The sequence below is a fragment of the Oncorhynchus mykiss genome, chromosome 16, assembly GCF_057628025.1.
Source record: "Oncorhynchus mykiss isolate SJ-2025 chromosome 16, ASM5762802v1, whole genome shotgun sequence".
NCBI lineage: Eukaryota > Metazoa > Chordata > Actinopteri > Salmoniformes > Salmonidae > Oncorhynchus > Oncorhynchus mykiss.
In genome coordinates this window covers 20347501-20367704 of record NC_143037.1, presented here as the reverse complement: position 1 = coordinate 20367704, position 20204 = coordinate 20347501, and the positions used below count along the sequence as shown (strand labels likewise).

At 41.3% G+C, this 20204-nt stretch overlaps 1 protein-coding gene across 2 annotated transcripts; it reads right to left on the bottom strand.

Moving 5' to 3' along the window:
• Nucleotides 1-417: 417 nt before the first annotated feature.
• On the bottom strand, nucleotides 418-18425 carry LOC110491578 (protein kinase C and casein kinase substrate in neurons protein 1). Of its 2 annotated transcripts, none has more exons than XM_021565129.3 (10): nucleotides 17845-18425; nucleotides 14623-14691; nucleotides 14276-14432; nucleotides 13062-13297; nucleotides 12246-12401; nucleotides 5427-5602; nucleotides 3120-3240; nucleotides 2868-2935; nucleotides 1252-1331; nucleotides 418-1114 (listed from the first exon to the last, which is right to left on the bottom strand). In XM_021565129.3, the coding sequence occupies exons 2-10, from the start codon at nucleotides 14677-14679 to the stop codon at nucleotides 999-1001; spliced, it is 1167 nt and encodes a 388-aa protein (XP_021420804.2). In that variant the 5' UTR covers nucleotides 14680-14691; nucleotides 17845-18425; the 3' UTR covers nucleotides 418-998. The 2 variants fall into 2 exon arrangements, with proteins under 2 accessions (XP_021420804.2, XP_021420805.2); XM_021565130.3 differs by having other exon boundaries at nucleotides 17554-17854.
• Nucleotides 18426-20204: the final 1779 nt, after the last annotated feature.

Below are 20204 nucleotides of genomic sequence, written 5' to 3'. Positions count from 1 at the left end.
TAGCTATGCAGCAACATAGCCCCATCCAACCTGACAGAGCTTGAGATGATCTGCAGAGAAGAATGGGAGAAACTCCCCAAATACAGCTTGTAGCGTCATACCCAAGAAGACTCGAGGCTGTAATCACTGCCAAAGGTTCTTCAACAAAGTACTGAGTAAAAGCTCTGAATACTTATGGAAATGTCTTATTTCATTTTTTGTTGTTGGTGTTGCTAAAATAAAAAAGAAAACAGTTTTTGCTTTGTCATTATGGGGTATTGTGTGGAGTTTGATGAGGAAAAACAATCTGTTTGATCAATTTTAGAATAAGGCTGTATCGTAACAAAATGTAGAAAAAGTCAAGGGTTCTGAATACATTCCGAATGCACTGTTTAGCAACACTTTGGTGTCAGTATAAAAAAGACACAAACGTTGAGCTTAGTAAAGAATTAGGACTTTTATTTTTCTAATACAACCCAATGCCAGTTGTAGAACTTAATTTACTAAGAATGATGTATGTCCTTCAATCATCTATAATATGCATTATCATACAGCTTTCAGATTTTAGTATCGGCAAACACAAATCACTGTAAACCTGTGGTCTTTCCTGGTCGAGGGTAAATACTAATACTGCTAATTAAATCATTTTAAAGTAGTGACAGAGGCAGCCAAATGTGTCCCTGCCCACAATAACCTGCAAAAGTAGAAATAGCGTATGAAAGAAGTTCATTTATATTGAGCTCAAACCATTTAGGTTAGATTGTAAAATAATTAAGGGAATTGTATGTCTCTCTTTAATAAGGTATTGGTAACATTACACATTTCAGCTTGATGATTATAACATTGTGAGCGTCAACCTTTTATGTTAATTACTTTTTCCCCCTTCTAATTTCAGAGTCAAAACAAAATTCTAATTAATTTTGCACCAAAGTGGATTTTTCCATGAAGACATGCACATTTCATTTAAAAAAAAAGTTGCTGACATAATGCTTGAGAGTTTTGAGAGTGGTAGCATGACATCACTGCACAACAACTTCCACATAATTGGCAGGGTAGAAGCCGTCCTTCCCTCCGTCCAGCATCCCCTTGCACCAACCCTGGTCGTCTTCCTCCTCGACCTTCAGGAACACCTCACCTGGAATAATACAGGTATGGAAACAGACATGATTCTGGATGACACACTTGAGACATTGGACTGGCAAAAGGAACTGTAGTCTTTCAATGTTTTCGACAAAATGCTGAATTGAACTGTGTTTTAAACGGTCATGTCACCTGCTTTAAAGGACAGCTCGTCACTTTCCTCTCCCACATAATTATACAGAGCTCGCACCTTCACTCCTCCAATCATCACACTAGAGGATGGAGGAATGATAGAATGAATAAGGGAGTTCATCTGGAAATGTATTACCATAAAACTTCAATTAATTGCCCAGGCATTTATTTTCTTAAATCAATAAACACAATAAGCTCTTATTAGAACCAAGGCGTCTGTTTGAGCTAGGCGTCTATTTTGCAGTGGTGTCAAGTAAGCAAGTAAAAATACCTTAAAGTACTACTTAAGTTTTTTTTTGTTGGGGGGGGGGGGGTATCTGTACTTTACTATTCATATCTATTTTTTTTTTTACTTTACTTCACTACATTCTTAAAGAAAATCATGTACTTTTTACTCCATACATTTTCCCTGAATACTTAGCAGGACATGAACATTGTCTAATTCACGCGCTTATGAAGAGAACATCCTTGGTCATCCCTACTGCCTCTCATCTGGCAGACTTACTAAACACAAATACTTCATTTGTAAATGATGTCTGAGTGTTGTCGTGTGCCCCTGGCTATCCGTAAATATAAAAAACAAGAAGATTGTGCCATCTGGGTTTAATAATGTAAGGAATTTGAAATTATTTACACTAGCTTTTATTTTTTATACTTAAGTATCAAAAGTATATGTAATTGCTAAAATATACTTAAGTATTTTTAGAACCAAATATTTGTAGACTTCTACTGAAAAAAGTACCCAAATGTCATACTTGAGTAAAAGTAAAGATACCTTAATAGAAGATTACTCAAGTAAAAGTGAGTCACCCAGTAAAATACTACTTGAGTCTAAAAGTATTTGGTTTTAATTATACTTAAGTATCAAAAGTAAATGTAATTATTAAAACATACTTTTAAGTATTAAAATAAAAATATTAATAATTTCAAATTCCTTATATTAAGAAAACCAGATGGCACTATTCTTGTTTTTTATTTATTTACGGATAGCCAGGGGCACACTCCTACACTCAGACATCATTTACAAATTATGCATTTGTGTTTAGTGAGTCCGCCAGATCAGGGGCAGTAGGGATGACCAGGGATGTTCTCTGGATAAGTGAGTGAATTGGACCATTTCTTGCCCTGCTAAGCAATCAAAATGTAACAAATACTTTTGGGTGTCAGGGAAAATGTATGGATTAAAGAGTACATTATATTCTTTAGGATTGTAGTGAAGTAAAAGTTGTCAAAAAGATAAATAGTAAGGTAAAGTACAGATACCCCCCAAAAACGACTTAATTAGTACTTTAAAGTATTTTTACTTAAGTACTTTACACCACTCGCTAGAAGTTCTGTTAGCAGCCAATGGCTAGCAGTTTCTTACTGGGGATGAAAAGAGATGCTTGCCATTATATTTTCTAGTCATTACTGAATTATTTTATGTAATAAATCAAACATGAAACCTTGTAAACAATTCATGGTAATTCACGGTAACTTTGTAAACAATTCATTTAGACCCAGCGTTTGTTGAAATGTATTTGAGACTCAACGTTTAATTGACATTTTACAGTAATCAATTGTAGTGGACATGGTAATATGTTGGATACAAATACACACACACACACACAGCTTACGGTTTATCCTTCTGCCCTTTCTTGTCTCTCTTTTTATTTTTCGGCTTCTTTACAGGTGGGATCCATTCCTGATGATACAGATAAGCGTTAGTTCTTCCTTCTCATTAAACTCTCTCCATATCATTTGATTTCACACAACACATGGTCTGTATACGGTAGTAATCAGAGCTCTCTCTATATATGGCTGGTGTGAATACGCCTATCAACACTAGCAAAGGTCAAAGGTCAACATAATGAGTGACAGTTGTATACCTCAATCGTTGGCCAGTCAGTGGGCATGCCTGGGCCGTGGTTGTTCTTCCACCACTTCAGATCGTCCGCCTCACTGATGGACGTGAGAGTGTGGTGGAGCTCACTGTACACGGTCTTCACACTGACAGACAGAGACAGACAGAATGGGAGAGTATATTAATAAACTGTACACATAGATCATCACAGACCTTTCACAAACACACACACACACACACGACTCTATGCACACTCACACTGACACTCCAACACACACCCACAAACTCACACACTTCATTTGCTCACACACACACACACACACAACACACACACACATTCATGCTGACTCTGTACACACGCAAGCACACACACTCACATACAATCATTATATACGCTGCTGCTACTCTGTTTATCATATACAGTGGGTAGAACAAGTATTTGATACACTGACGATTTCGCAGGTTTTCCTACTTACAAAGCATGTAGAGGTCTGTAATTTATATCATAGGTACACTTCAACTGTGAGAGACGGAATCATAAACAAAAATCCAGAAAATCACATTGTATGATTTTTAAGTAATTCATTTGAATTTTATTGCATGACATAAGTATTTGATACATCAGAAAAGCAGAACTTAATATTTGGTATAGAAACCTTTGTTTGCAATGACAGAGATCATACGTTTCCTGTAGTTCTTGACAAGGTTTGCACACACTGCAGCAGGGATTTTGGCCCACTTCTCCATACAGACCTTCTTCAGGTTTCGGGGCTGTCGCTGGGCAATACGGACTTTCAGCTCCCTCCAAAGATTTTCTATTGGGTTCAAGTCTGGAGACTGGCTAGGCCACTCCAGGACCTTGAGATGCTTGTTACGGAGCCACTCCTTAGTTGCCCTGGCTGTGTGTTTCGGGTCGTTGTCATGCTGGAAGACCCAGCCACAACCCATCTTCAATGCTCTTACTGAGGGAAGGAAGTTGTTGGCCAAGATCTCGCGATACATGGCCCCATCCATCCTCCCTCAATACGGTGCAGTCATCCTGTCCCCTTTGCAGAAAAGCATCCCCAAAGAAGTATATTTCCACCTCCATGCTTCACGGTTGGGATTGTGTTCTTGGGGTTGTACTCATCCTTCTTCTTCCTCCAAACACGGCGAGTGGAGTTTAGACCAAAAAGCTCTATTTCTGTTTCATCAGACCACATGACCTCTCCCATTCCTCCTCTGGCTCATCCAGATGGTCATTGGCAAACTTCAGACGGGCCTGGACATGCGCTGGCTTGAGCAGGGGGACCTTGCGTGCTCTGCAGGATATTAATCCATGACGGCGTAGTGTGTTACTAATGGTTTTCTTTGAGACTGTGGTCCCAGCTCTCTTCAGGTCATTGACCAGGTCCTGCCGTGTAGTTCTGGGCTGATCCCTCACCAGCCATATATAGAGAGAGCTCTGATCATTGATGCCCCACGAGGTGAGATCTTGCATGGAGCCCCAGACCGAGGTTGATTGACCATCATCTTGAACTTCTTCCATTTTCTAATAATTGCGCCAACAGTTGTTGCCTTCTCACCAAGCTGCTTGCCCATTGTCCTGTAGCCCATCCCAGCCTTGCGCAGGTCTACAATTTTATCCCTGATGCCCTTACACAGCTCTCTGGTCTTGGCCATTGTGGAGAGGTTGGAGTCTGTTTGATTGAGTGTGTGGACAGGTGTCTATTATACAGGTAACGAGTTCAAACAGGTGCAGTTATTACAGGTAATGAGTGGAGAACAGGAGGGCTTCTTAAAGAAAAACTAACAGGTCTGTAAGAGCCGGAATTCTTACTGGTTGGTAGGTGATCAAATACTTATGTCATGCAATAAAATGCTAATTAATTATACAATATGATTTTCTGGATTTTTGTTTTAGATTCTGTCTCTCACAGTTGAAATGTACCTGTGATAAAAATTACAGACCTCTACATGCTTTGTAAGTAGAAAAACCTGCAAAATCGGCAGTGTATCAAATACTTGTTCTCCCAACTGTATATCCTGATGCATAGTCACCTTATCCCTATGCATATCAACCCCTACCACTCCAGTGTCCCTGAACATTGTAAATATGGTATTGGTACTGACTCTGAAACTGACTCTGTATATAGGTTGCTTACTTTCTTGTGTTTTTTTTAACTAATACTTTTTTAATAGTACTACTGATATCGATTACTGCATTGCTGGGAAAGAGCTTGCAAGAAAAGCATTTCACTGTACTGCATGTGACAATAAAACTTGAAACACACATGCACACACGCACCCACATGAGTGAGGAGAGAGAGAGAGAAGGAGGAGGCTCCTCTACCTTTCATTGTTGGTGATGTCCAGGTGTCTGTGGATGGACAGGAAAGCCTGTTTGAGGAAGCTGATCCTCTTCCTCTCCTCCTCCTGCGATTGGTCAAAAATGGCCTCCATCTCCTCCATGTAGCGAGGCGCGTAGGACGTTACATCCTCCAACACCTTCTCATATTTCTCGCGGACCTGTCACAACATCAGAGTAGTGATGTCATACCATCAAAACACATCTTGCCGATAAAGACTGTGTAAGCTTGCCACCAAAGACTGTGTCCCAGTCTGCTGTTCCCACATGCTTCAAGAGGGCCACCATTGTTCCTGTTCCCAAGAAAGCTAAGGTAACTGAGCTAAACGACTACCGCCCGGTAGCACTCACTTCTGTCATCATGAAGTGCTTTGAGAGACTAGTCAACAACCATATCACCTCCACCCTACCTGACACCCTAGACCCCACCCCAATTTGCTTACCGCCCCAATAGGTCCACAGATGATGCAATCGCAACCACACTGCACACTGCCCTAACCCATCTGGACAAGAGGAATACCTATGTGAGAATGCTATTCATCAACTACAGCTCAGCATTTAACACCATAGTACCCTCCAAACCTGTCATCAAGCTCGAGACCCTGGGTCTCGACCCCGCCCTGTGCAACTGGGTACTGGACTTCCTGACGGGCCGCCCCCAGGTGGTGAGGGTAGGTAACAACATTTCCACCCCGCTGATCCTCAACACTGGGGCCCCACAAGGGTGCGTTCTGAGCCCTCTCCTGTACTCCCTGTTCACCCACGACTGCGTGGCCATGCACGCCTACAACTCAATCATCAAGTTTGCAGACGACACTACAGTAGGCTTGATTACCAACAACGACGAGACGGCCTACAGGGAGGAGGTGAGGGCCCTCGGAGTGTGGTGTCAGGAAAATAACCTCACACTCAACGTCAACAAAACAAAGGAGATGATAGTGGACTTCAGGAAACAGCAGAGGGAGCACCCCCTATCCACATCGAAGGGACAGTAGTGGAGAGGGTAGAAAGTTTTAAGTTCCTCGGCATACACATCACGGACAAACTGAATTGGTCCACCCACACAGACAGCGTGGTAAAGAAGGCGCAGCAGCGCCTCTTCAACCTCAGGAGGCTGAAGAAATTTGGCTTGTCACCAAAAGCACTCACAAACTTTTACAGATGCACAATCGAGAGCATCCTGGCGGGCTGTATCACCGCTTGGTACGGCAACTGCTCCGCCCACAACCGTAAGGCTCTCCAGAGAGTAGTGAGGTCTGCACAACGCATCACCGGGGCAAACTACCTGCCCTCCAGGACACCTACGCCACCCGATGTCACAGGAAGGCCATAAAGATCATCAAGGACAACAACAACCCGAGCCACTGCCTGTTTACCCCGCTATCATCCAGAAGGCGAGGTCAGTACAGGTGCATCAAAGCAGGGACTGAGAGACTGAAAAACAGCTTCTATCTCTAGCCACTTTAAACAATGCCACTTAATATAATGTTTACATACCCTACATTACTCATCTCATATGTATATACTGTACTCTATACCACCTCCTGCATATTGCCATCTTTATGTAATACATGTATCACTAGCCACTTTAAACAATGCCACTTAATATAATGTTTACATACCCTACATTACTCATCTCATATGTATATACTGTACTCGATACCATCTACTGCATCTTGCCTATGCCGTTCTGTACCATCACTCATTCATATATCATTAATTTATGTACATATTCGTCATCCCTTTACACTTGGTTGTATAAGGTAGCTGTTGTGGAATTGTTAGGTTAGATTACTCGTTGGTTATTACTGCATTGTCGGAACTAGAAAGCACAAGCATTTCGCTACACTCGCATTAACATCTGCTAACCATGTGTATGTGACAAATCAAATGTGATTTGATTTGATTTGTAAGCTTGCCAACAAAGACTGTATAAGCTTGCCAACAAAGACTGTATAAGCTTGCCAACAAAGACTGTATAAACTTGCCACCAAAGACTGTGTATGCTTGCCAACAAAGACTGTATAAGCTTGCCAACAAAGACTGTATAAGCTTGCCACCAAAGACTGTGTAAGCTTGCTAACGAATACTGTAAGCTTGCCAACGAATACTGTAAGCTTGCCAACGAATACTGTAAGCTTGCCACACACAGTCCCATTGTTTTAACGTAATTTGTCAATGTATTGTGACGTGGAATCTATGTGGGAAATACATTGGATTTGAAAAAAGTAATCGACTGTTGATTTTGAGGGTGACATTTCATCATGGATATCAAATTACAATACAGAAAAACCTTGATTGAGATGTGTTGAATTTGTACATTTAAAACAGATCTTCAAGGTTATATCCACTACCAGAAGAAAAGAACAACAGGCCGGGCAGATAATGGATCTATCTACAGCTACCCTTTCGTCTCCCATTCAAGGTTTTGACCAAGCCCAGCCCAGCCCTCCTTAGCTATGATATTTGTCACTGACTATTTCCAAAGTGCTGTCATGAGAAAGATGGTTGAGAGAGCTCCACTTAAAAAACGAAATATACTCAACTGTTGCTATTGAAGTCATTCCAAAGGGTAGGTTTAACAGAGTAATTGAAATGTGACCATACTGTGTCCCTCATATATCATCAATGCCGCTGTTCAGGCCTATATAGCATTTGCAAAGTCATCAACGGCTATTGTTTCAATTCACCCCAGAATTGAAGTAAAAATAGACAATACAATAGGACTAGGTTTTCAAGCCCTGGTTGATTTCAAATTGAATGATATTATGTGATGTTGAATTGTGTTTGGATATCAACACAACCAAATATCAGTATTTGAAGGATATAAATCTTCTGTTTGTATCGTGACAGCTGTGCCAATGACTTAGTCTAGCTTTGATTCCAGTTTGTCTACAAATTCATCATTTAATAAATCATTAATACGTTGTTTTCATGTCTCCATCTCAACCAAAAGTTAAAGTTAAAGAATAGTTTAAAGTGCATTTAAAGTTTCATTTGATTTAGTCCTATTCTTTAAATTAGATTTTTGGTTGAGATGGACACATCAATCCAACAGATCAATTATTCATTTGTAGACAAACTGGAATTAAAGCCAGACTAAATCAGTGGCATAGATGGAACTATCCAATCTCCTTCAAATGCTGATATTTGGTTGCGTTGAAAACCAAACACTCTTCAATATCACTTTCATTATGCAATAAGTAGCTTATTAACTTGTCGACAAGATAACAAATGATATGTTGGATTCACGTCTCCAACTCAACCAAAAATAAAAGTTAAAGAATGGGATTAAGCCAGTGGCTCAGTTGGAACTATCCAGGCTGTAGATACATCTCCTTTAAATGTTGCTATTATCAACCAAGCACAGTTCAATATTACTATGTCATACAGTAAACGTTCAACTTTAAAATGAGTAACACATCCGTGGCCACATTTCGAGGTTACTGAAACTATACATTTCTTCTTATGTAATCATATATAAAGCGTGCATGTTCAAGATAGCATGCACAGGTCGTCGCAGGTTTGTGGAGATCTTCACAATTGCTGTGACAATCTGCGTAGAATCTTGAATGGCATTGATCACATGCACTATGTACTTTTATTGTAATCTCAACTGCAATCCAGGTCATTTAGTTCCGCTATTAGATGAAGCACAGTGATAACACATTAAACAGCTGTATAAATAAACTGAAATTGTATTCCCATTTTAACGTTGCAGTGCTTCTAAATGGTTGAAAGTACAGCGATCACACTTTGGAAATTCAACAAACTTTTGCCTGTGTTTTTAAGTGAGGGAATATAGGTTGTAATCTCATGATCTATGTCTCAACCCAATATTATCCAATTATCCAAGTTTAAATGTTGTGGTGTGCCCAGTTGGATGTGTAATTTATGCACAGTACCAGTCAAACGTTTGGACACACATACTCAGGGTTTTTCTATAATGTTACTATTTTCTACATTGTAGAACAATAGTGAAGACATAAAAACTATGAAATAACACGTGGAATCATGTAGTAACTAAAAATGTGTTAAACAAATCAAAATATATTTTATATTTGAGATTCTTCAAAGTAGCCACCCTTTGCCTGAATGACAGCTTTGTACAATCTTGGCACTCTCTCAACCAGCTTCATGAGGTAGTCACCTGGAATGCATTTCAATGAACAGGTATGCCTTGTAAAAAGTTCATTTGTGAAATTTCTTTCCTTTTTAATGCGTTTGAGCCATTCAGTTGTGTTGTGACAAGGTAGGGGTGGTATTCAGATAACCCTATTTGGTAAAAGACCAAGGCCATATTATGGCAAGAACAGCTCAAATAAGCAAAGAGAAACAACAGTCCATCATTATTTTAAGACATGAAGGTCAGTCAATACGGAACATGTCAAGAATTTTTGAAAGTTTCTCCAAGTGCAGTCGCAAAAACCATCAAGCGCTATGATGAAACTGACTCTCATGAGGACCGCCACAGGATTGGAAGACCCAGAGTTACCTCTGCTGCAGACGATAAGTTCATTAGAGTTAACTGCACCTCAGAATGCAGCCCCCAAAAAATGCTTCACAGAGTTCAAGTAACAGACACATCTCAACATCAACTGTTCAGAGGAGACTGCGTGAATCAGGCTTTCATGGTCGAATTGCTGCAAAGAAACCACCACTAAAGGACACCAATAATAAGAAGAGACTTGCTTGGGCCAAGAAACACGAGCAATGGACATTAGACCGGTGGAAATCTGTCCTTTGGTCTGATGAGTCCAAATTTGAGATTTTTGGTTCCAACCACCATGTCTTTGTAAGATGCAGAGTAGGTGAATGGATTATCTCTGCATGTGTGGTTCCTACTGTGAAGCATGGAGGAGGTGTGATGGTGTGGTGGTGCTTTGCTGGTGACACTGTCAGTGATTTATTTAGAATTCAAGGCACACTTAACCAGCATGACTACCACAGCATTCTGCAGCGATATGCCATCCCATCTGGTTTGGGCTTAGTGGGACTATCATTTGTTTTTCAACAGGACAATGACCCGACACACCTCCAAGCTGTGTAAAGGCTATTTGACCAAGAAGGAGAGTGATGGAGTGCTGCATCAAATGACCTGGCCTCCACAATCACCCAACCTCAACCCATTTGAGATGGTTTGGGATGAGTTGGACTGCAGAGCGAAGGAAAAGCAGCCAACAAGTGCTCAGCATATGTGGGAACTCCTTCAAGACTGTTGGAAAAGCATTCCAGGTGAAGCTGGTTGAGAGAATGCCAAGAGTGTGCAAAGTTGTCAACAAAGATAAAGGGTTAGATTTGTTTAACACTTTTTTGGTTATTATATGATTCCATATGTGCTATTTCATAGTTTTGATGTCTTCACTATTATCTTGCAATGTAGAAAATAGAAAAATTAAGAAATACTCTTGAATGTGTAGGTGTGTCCAAACGTTTGACTGGTACTGTATATGAATGGGCCTTTCTGGTTTAGCCAGTGTCCCTATATACTGTACACTACATGAAATAAAGTTTAAAAAACCTGCTCGTTGAATATCTCATTCCAAAATCACGGGCGTTAACATGGACTTGGTCCCCCCTTTGCTGCAATAACAGTCTCCACTCTTCTGGGAAGGCTTTGAACTAAATGTTGGGCGATTAGGCCTGGCTCACAGTCAGCGTCCCAATTCATCCCAAAGGTGTTTGATGAGGTTGAGGTCAGGGCTCTGTGCAGGCAAGTCAAGTTCTACCACAGCGATCTCGACAAACAATTTCTTTATGGACATCGCTTTGTGGACTGGGGCATTGTCATTCCGAAAACAAGAAAGGGCCTTCCCCAAACTCTTGCCACAAAGTTGGAAGCACAGAATCGTCTAGAATGTAATTGTATGCTGTGCTGTTAAGATTATGAAAATTACGAACTATGAAAAACAGCCCCAGGCCATTATACCTCCTCCATCAAACTTTACAGTTGGCACTATGCATTGGGGCAGGTAGCTGGTGGATGGATGATAGATGGTGAAGTGTGATTCATCACTCCAGAGAATGCGTTTCCTCTGCTCCAGAGTCCAATGGCGGCGAGCTTTACACCAATCCAGTCGACGCTTGGCATTGTGATCTTAGACTTGTGTGTGGCTGGTCAGCCATGCAAACCCATTTCATGAAGCTCCCGAAGAACGGTTATTTTACGCGCTAATCGCTTCAGCTCTCAGCAGTCCCGTTCTGTGAGCTTGTGTGGCCTAACACTTCGCAGCTGAGCCGTTGTTGCTCCTAGATGTTTCCACTTCACAATAACAGCACTTACAGTTAACCGGGGCAGCTCTAGCAGGGCAGAAATTTGACAAACTGACTTGTTGGATAGGTGGTATTCTATGATGGTGCCATGTTGAAAGTCACTGAGCTCTTCAGTACCAGCCATTCTACTGTCAATGTTTGTCTATGGAGATTGCATGGCTGTGTGCTGTATTTTATACACCTGTCAGTAACGGGTGTGTCTGAAATAGCCGAATCCACTCATTTGAAGGGGTGTCCACATACTTTTGTATATATAGTGTAAGTTAGAATAATTTACTACTGCATAAACAAAGACGGTGCCTAACAATAACATGGAAGGTGGTTACTATGGTGGTTACAATAACACATTTTTGCCCTTGCCATAAAAGGAAACTGTATGTGGGAAAAATTCCGCAAAACAGTCTACCAGATGGGGGCATGGGCTAGGGAAGTGCAACATTTCCATATCTGGCTAGTTGAGCATCCCACACTCTCAGATGAATGAATATAAATTTAGCAGTTGTGAGTTAGTAGCCTTTCAGTTTTTCTCACTTTGTCTTTCTCCTCACTGGCCTTCTCTCGGGCGTCTTGGATCTTTTTCAGTTTCTCAGGACTCAGCACTGTGTTCTCCTTGGCCTGCGTCTCTCTGTCTATGGCTATCTGTTCCTTATGGCAAGCCTTATGGTATGCACCACGGGCTTTCTCCAGCTACGACATACGGGTAAAAAGATGCAAAACAAAGTTAAAACATTGTATGCCCTGCCTCCATGAACATGCCACTCACGACTCATCAGATCCGGGTTCAAATACTACTTTAATCCTTTCAAATACTTTGAGTGTTTGCTTTAGACTGCCTTGGAGTGCCAAGTACTGGGTGGGGTTTGCAGATTTGGGACTTTTTAATTGGTTTCAATGCAAAAGACTTATCAATCAAGCACAGCTAAAGTATTTAATTTAAAATATATATATGTATTTGAACCCAGTTCTACTACTCATGTCCTACTACTCATAGGCTAAAATAACACCTCCCTTGGGAGTAATTCAATCACTATAATAGGGTGTGCCGCATACAGTAGGATACATAAAATATATTTTGAGGGTTCAGGAATTTATCACCTAGCTTCTAATCTTACCAGCAACGGTTAAGCCTTGCATGCTACTAGCCTTGGAGATGTAAATGTAATGGTGTCCAAACTTAGACTACAGCAAAACTAAACTACTGTAGAGAAACAGTTAGGCATAAAGTTGACTTCCTTGTAATCAAGCAATAGGGATGTGAAGTACAATCCCCCCCAACGCACACAAATGCGGGCCCATTTGGTCAGTTCATGAAGATGTAATGTACACCTAACATATGGGTTTTGTAACCTTTCCCAGCCTCTTGGCCCAGGGTTTCTGAGCACGTGCAAACCCTGTCTCGTTTTCGTAGGTCTCACGGAATCCACAGAATATCTTCTTAGGGAAGGTATCCTTCTGCCAGCTCTTTACTCTGTCCCCCTCCTCTGTAACGAGGGACTGGGAGATAGAGGAATGGAGAATGGATAGACGCTCAGCGGAGGAGAAGAAACACTGCCACGCCCTCATGAGGGAGCCATAGAGCGGCCCTAGGGTGATAGAGAAGAGAAAGGGAAAGATAAAAAGAGACATAAGACTTTTAACTGATTAGGGATTGAAAACTAATTAGATTGATGCAACCTGAACTCAGGGGTAAACGTAACATAGTAAACGAACACGAGGAGACACTCAATTTACTGTGATATGTTACGTTTGGTATGGTATGCATTCATTTGTGGATGTCCATCAACCATTTCTTATGATATGTTACGCATTACAATTACAATGTGTTACAAATTGCAATTTGTACAATATGTCATGAATTTGCTATACGTATGATATGTTATGAATTCAAATTTGTTGTGACTAACATTAACTAGGTTGCTAGGTCGCTAACGGTAATGTTAGCTAGGTTAGGGGTAAGGTTAATGTTAGGTTTAGGAGTTAGGTTAAAGGGTTAAGGTTAGGGTTAGGGTTAGCTAGCATGCTAAGTAGATGCAAAGTAGCTAAAAAGTAATAAGGAGTTGCAAAGTTGCTATTTATCTAAAATGCAAAAGTTGTTCGTGATAAGATTCGAACACAACCTTTAGATTGCTAGACGTTTGCGTTAGGAGTTACTGTAGGTTAAGGTTAGCATTAGGGGAAGGGTTAGCTAACATGCTAAGCAGTTGCAAAGTAGCTAAAAAGTAGTAAGTAGTTGCAAAGTTGCTAATTATCTAAAATGCAAAAGTTGTCTGTGATGAAATTCGAACACGCATCCTTTGGGTTGCTAGACATTTGTGTTATTTTGTAAACTTCTGTCTTATGTATCCATACCAAACGTACCATACTGTATCATACTAATTTGAGTGTCCCGGATTTCCGTTTAATATGTTACGTCTAGTCTATGAGAACAGCCTGATTGATAATACAAAGACCAGGTAGGAGGATTTGGCATAGTGTATTTGTTCATCATTTTGACAGTTTATAATAAGTGCTATAGTATAGAAGTCCAGTCCTGAAGTTCTCCTTGGTTCTCCTTTACTTACGGGCGTCTACTATGGCCTTCCACTTGCTGCCCCACTCACTGAGCTGCTGGGCGTACTGCTTCTCTACGTTGGCCCTCTCATTGAAACAGGCCATGATATCTTTACATGCATGGAAGGACTGGTCAGTGCGTCGGACGGTTCGCTCATAGTTCCCTGGCTGGGGAGGAAGAGGGGGAGAGAGGGATGGCGGAGAGAAGAGTTGATCAGGATCAGGAGGAACTGCAGAAAGAGGTATTGCTATAGAATCAACTTTCCTATTATAAGAACACAGAAAATCAGTTATCGGTAGCCATGAACTGTTGTAAAAAGGTTCATGTTTATATTCATATCTGTAACTTCCTCCTCACCATCCAGAAGCTCTGCATCCTGGAGTCCTCGTGGGGTTCTCTAGGGAGCGTCGACATTTTGGGGTATGTCTTTGATGAGCAGAGGAAAGGATCATAAACAACCTTCAGTACTTTCACAGGGATTTCATCATTATGTGAAGTACTGTGCCGTGTTACAACTCCAACTAAGTGGGTTAACCCTATTGGCGCGATGTGTAGGGTGTTTGCCTTTCATACCATCAACCCGGGTTTGCATCCCTGGACCGTAGTTCTATACATTGTTGTCAGAAGTGGGATGGTGGCCGTGGGCAGTGGTGTAAAGGGACTTTAAAGTACTACTGAGGTCATTTTTTCGGCGTCTGTACTTTATCTTATTATTTATATTTGGACAACTTTTACTCTTACTTCACTACATTCCTAAAGAAAAGAATGTACTTTTTACTCCATACATTTTCCCTGACACCCAAAAGTACTCGTTACATTTTGACAGAAAAATAGTGAAATTCACGCACTTATCAAGAGAACACCCCTGGTCATCCCTACTGCCTCTGATCTGGCGGACTACCTAAACATAAATACTTAATTTGTAAATTAATGTCCACTGTGCCCCTGGCTATCTGTAAATAAAAACTATATATATACAAATTGTGCCGTCTGGTTTGCATAATATATGGAATTTTAAATGATTAATACTTTTACTTTGATATTTCAACATATTTTAGCAAGTCCATTTACTTTTTATGCTTAAGTATATTTAAAACCAAATGCTTTTAGACTTTTACTCAAGTAGTGTTTTACTGGGTGACTTTCACATTCACTTGAGGCATTTTCTATTAAGGTATCTGTCACGTTCTGACCTTAGTTCTGTTATTATATCTTTGTTTTAGTATGGTCAGGGCGTGAGTTGGGTGGGTTGTCTATGTTCGTTTTTCTATAATTTGGGATTTCTGTGTTCGGCCTTGTATGGTTCTCAATCAGAGGCAGCTGTCAATCATTGTCCCTGATTGAGAATCATACTTAGCCTGGTACGTAGCCTAGGCCTCATACGTAGCCTGGTTTCACTTTTGAGTTGTGGGTGTTTCTTTTTCCATGTTAGTGTCTGTGCCACACGGGACTGTTTCGGTTTGACTTACTTCACGTTTATTGTTTTGTTCAGTGTTCGTTATTCATTCAAAAACATGAACACTTACCACGCTGCGTTTTGGTCCTCCAATCCTTCATACTACTCCTCTTCGTCAGTTACAGTATCTTTACTTTTACTCAAGTATGACAACTTGGGTACTTTTTACACTACTAGCCGTGGGGCCATCGGAAGGCACGGCCCGGGACATGAGGGGGCTGAGCAGTCGAAGCACGGGGATTTGCCTCCCTGTTAGGAAGGGGCAGTGCAGCTAAATGAGCCACATTACAATTCTTACCAAGTGGGTTAAACCTATTGGCTCGATGTGTAGGGTGTTTACCTTTTACGCCAGCAACCCGTGTTCGCTTCCCTGCCCCGCCATTCACTACAATATCAACAGATACACATGTATCTTTTAAATATAAGCATTTGGCTCTTGAATCTGAAATGTACATGCCAGTGATCAAACTTAATGGCTCGATGACATAATTAGTACAGAATCTACTCAAATTAATTATGAAATACGATGTGATTTGGAATATACAGAATCTCATTGAAATCGATAATGCAACAAACAGCTACAAACAGCTCCTACACTGAGCCTTCGGAAGTGGAACCAGCTGCAACATTATTTCTACATTACATTGCTTACATCTATGATATACTAGCTGAACCAGAGGAGGCTGGTGGGGGGAGCTATAGGAGGACAGGCTCATTGTAATGGCTGGGATGGCATAAATGGAATGGTATCAAACACATCAAATGTGTAGAAACCACGTTTGACTCCGTTCCATGAATTCCATTCCAGCCTTTACAATGAGCCCATCCTTCTATTAGTGCCTCGCGTCAGCCTCCTCTGCTCTGAACCCATCGTGAGTAAGGGGAGTGTCATTCCGAGACTGGAATTTATAGACTGGAATCTAACAGCAGGAATAGAACACCCGCTCCGACATTCTTCCTGCTGCTGTCCCAAAATAAACAGGGAGGGAAAGGTCATATTTCCCTGGCTCTGACTAACGGCCTCCCTCACTATTAGCCGAGCCATCTTCTACTCTCACACGTCTCTTCCACGCTCATGGAAAACATGACAACAAAGTGCGAGGGGAGAGAGTTTGGGTTTAGCAAATCCGATAATATGCCTACTGTAGTTCTAAGTCAAAGCTTTGTTTGAACTAATGAACACAGCTTTGTGATATCCCAACTGAGGGAAAAGATATGAGGCTGTGTCAGTATAGGAGGTACTTTAAACAGTACAAGATCAAATCAGATTCATGCACAAACACACAAGCACTCAGACACTTACAGGCTTATTTATCTCCCTAACACATTGGCACTTTGTTGGCTGAGTGATAATTTACTCTGTGTGAAACTGACTAACCGCACCTCATCACAAGACTAACGCAGAGGGAAGAGAAGAACCAAGGTTTTGTCTCCGAAACCTTCTCCCCCTTGCTGCTGTGCTTATCTACCATCTCCCTCCCTCAGCTGGTCTTCTATGCCATGATATAACAGTACAGAAGGCCTACTGTCGATAAATGTCACAGGATTGTTGTTCGGTTTCAAATATGGTCCCACTATAGCGACTTTGTTGTATTACATATCTGTCTCCACCCATCTCTTCCTCAGCATGCCGAGGTAAGGTGGGTAAGGGACTGGGGTGTTTCAGTATCAATTGGCTAGTTTGTCAAAGGCTCAGTTTCACAACACTGAACGGTATCATAGACTATAATTCAAATAAAAATACACTCAAGTTGCATTCAATCATTACAAGGATCAAGTCCTCATTCAAACGTGACAAAATAAAACCATGCCGGGGAGAATCCATCACTTACATGTCTCCCTCTGAATCACCAGTGACTACTCAAGTGGCCACTTGCTAGTTCTAGGGCCGTTCCGACTTTTCTCTCCGTCTCTCTTTTCTCTCCGAATGCCTCTCCCACAACACATGTTCCTCACTCCTCACTCACTGACCCAATTTTCACTGGCACTTAAAGTTACACACACCAGTGTGATCTGAAAGACTGAGTCACCAAGGCAGATCCAACGAACGTAAGACAGAGACAGTGAATGTGCATGACAATCACACAACGATTGACGGGCAAGTGGAAAAAGAAGGTTCTCACCTTTCTCTCCTCTTCTGTTAGCAGGGCTGTTCCATCCTAATGCTCCTTCCACCGTTGGTCAAATTTCTCCTTTCTGCTGTTGCTATCCAAGTCTCCCCATCCCTCCTTTACTCTCCTCGTGGTTTCCTTAATACTCAGTGTGTAAGATGATTCGTTTCGCCTACCCCTTCTTGCTCGCTCACTATTTCCCTCTCTCTCTCTCTCTCCACAACTCTTACAACTCTTACGTCTATTACAAAAACAGCTGGAAGAAAGTTCATCCTCCTCCTCCTCCTCTCCTTCCCTCCCTCCCTTACTCTCCTTCCCTCACCTCTCTCAATATGGTGCTAATGAATTGTAGAAGTTCATTTTGACCCTCTACTGGTCACAGCGTTGTGTCAATGTGGCACTGCGTCATGGGAGCTTATTAGTGTGTGAGTGACGGGTGGCCCCCGCGAACTGTCGCCTTCACCCTGTGCACTTTTGCAACACTCCATTCTCTGTTGAGACTTGGGATTTGTCTGTTTGGAGAGACTAGGCCGCCCTGCTCTCGGGCCACATAGTGCACACGCTGCCACACTACTTGGGTGCAAAGTGGGAGTGGGAGTTTCCCTGATGCAGTGGGTCCTTGCAACCCACTGCAGAAGGACCCGTCCAAGTGTGTCAGGGAACGACTTCTCGTTTACCCCTATCGAGTTTCTCTCTTTCTCCCCTCTGACTACCCACTTCTTAAAGACCCACCCTTCCTCCTACACTGTATGACCACAACAGATGAACCCAAGTACGTCATGTGGCCGGCTTTTCCTCATTCCTGACAGATCTGAATTCATCCTGAACATGAGAACATTATAGCGTAAGGCCCCTGGTTGGCTGGGAGAAGGAGACACTGATAAATGAGTCAACCATAACAGGGCAGTCTAGATTGGATCTTTATGTGAACCTAGAAGCCTTGGATTCAGAGAGGGGAAAAAATATCAATAGAGTTCAATAGTTTATTCAGCATTTATTTCAACACCTTAGTTATAACTCTATCATATCAGTATATTTCTGCATTTCATTTTGAACATAACTTCATGAATACCTCTTATCGCTGCATACATTTGCTCATACTGTAAATAGTCATCATATGTTTATATTACTAGTCCTAAAATACTCTTTAAAACACAGGACCTAATGCTTCCTACACTACCGCTCAATCATTTCCGGTCGGAAGGTTGTTGAAAGGCAACAACCCTAAAGAAGTGAAGGGTGTGTGTTGATGTGTAGGAGTTTCACAGGGAGGGATGACGTGGGTAAATGGTAGAACAAGTCGAGCAGTATAGAAAGCATTTACCGGAAACAATAAATAAAGAGAAAACAAAACAAGTAGCTTCAAATCATTTCTCACACTATTTGGAAGACAGAGATTCTGTAGTGTTATTTTTTTTTCAATTATATATATATATTTTTTTACATATACCTAATGATTAATATAATAATTGTTTTAAAATTATACTATAATTAATGTTTCTGTTGTCGTCGTTATCATACTCGTCATTATCACTATATCATATAGGCCTATAAAGGATGTGTACAGAGTTTGAGTGTATTCCTCATCTTACAGTGCATTTCACTGAAGGCAATAGCAAAAAAGGAACCTAAAAGAGCCTGTGTGTGTGTGTGTGTGTATCTCTGTGTGTGTGTGTGTATCTGTGTGTGTCTCTCTGTGTGTCTCTCTGTGTGTGTATCTCTGTGTGTGTCTGAACGTGTTCTTCTGAAATGTGTGGATCTGAAAAAGGTTTCTCTTGAGATACTGGAGAGGAGTTTATGAAATAGGGCAAAGTTAGGATTGTCAACTGGTGCAAAATATACATCTCTACATTTTCGGGAACCGTTAGAAAACTGGCGTTGAGTTGTGGAGAAGGCATATGAGAGAGGGACAGAGGGTGGGGAAAGGATCATGAGTAACCAGGCAGGCTGACAAACAGATCGACACAAACAGACACACACTCACAGAGGGAGAAGGCCTTAGGGAACCAGACATACCGTACAGACTGACAGACGCGCAGTAAAAGCCCTTCTTTTTTTTTTGGATCGCTGCACCTGTGTGTGTGTGTGAAAGTCGACATGGGACAAAAGACGCTCACATCCCTGGTACAGTCGTAAACATCGTCATCATGAATGAATGACAAACAGCTTTTGTAGTGTAAAATGACATGAGTTCATAAGCATAACCCGGAGTCATGGCTGTGGACTCCAATACAGTCATGTCTCAGGAAAAAACAAACCAACATTTGATTCTCCTCTGTACCTCTCCTACATACTCCGGACGGCCTTTCTAAAGACAATAACTATCATAGTAAAAAATGACGTGTTACGACTATATGTTTTGAATATTTTTT

Excerpts from the sequence above, each read along its gene's own strand:
- LOC110491578 (XM_021565129.3), bottom strand. The coding sequence starts at position 14,679 with ATGTCGACGCTCCCTAGAGAACCCCACGAGGACTCCAGGATGCAGAGC. Across the intron at positions 5,603-12,245 it reads CCAGTGAGGAGAAAGACAAA|GTCCGCGAGAAATATGAGAA; the intron begins GTGAGAAAAACT and ends ATGTTGTGACAG. Across the intron at positions 2,936-3,119 it reads CTGACTGGCCAACGATTGAG|GAATGGATCCCACCTGTAAA; the intron begins GTATACAACTGT and ends CTGTATCATCAG.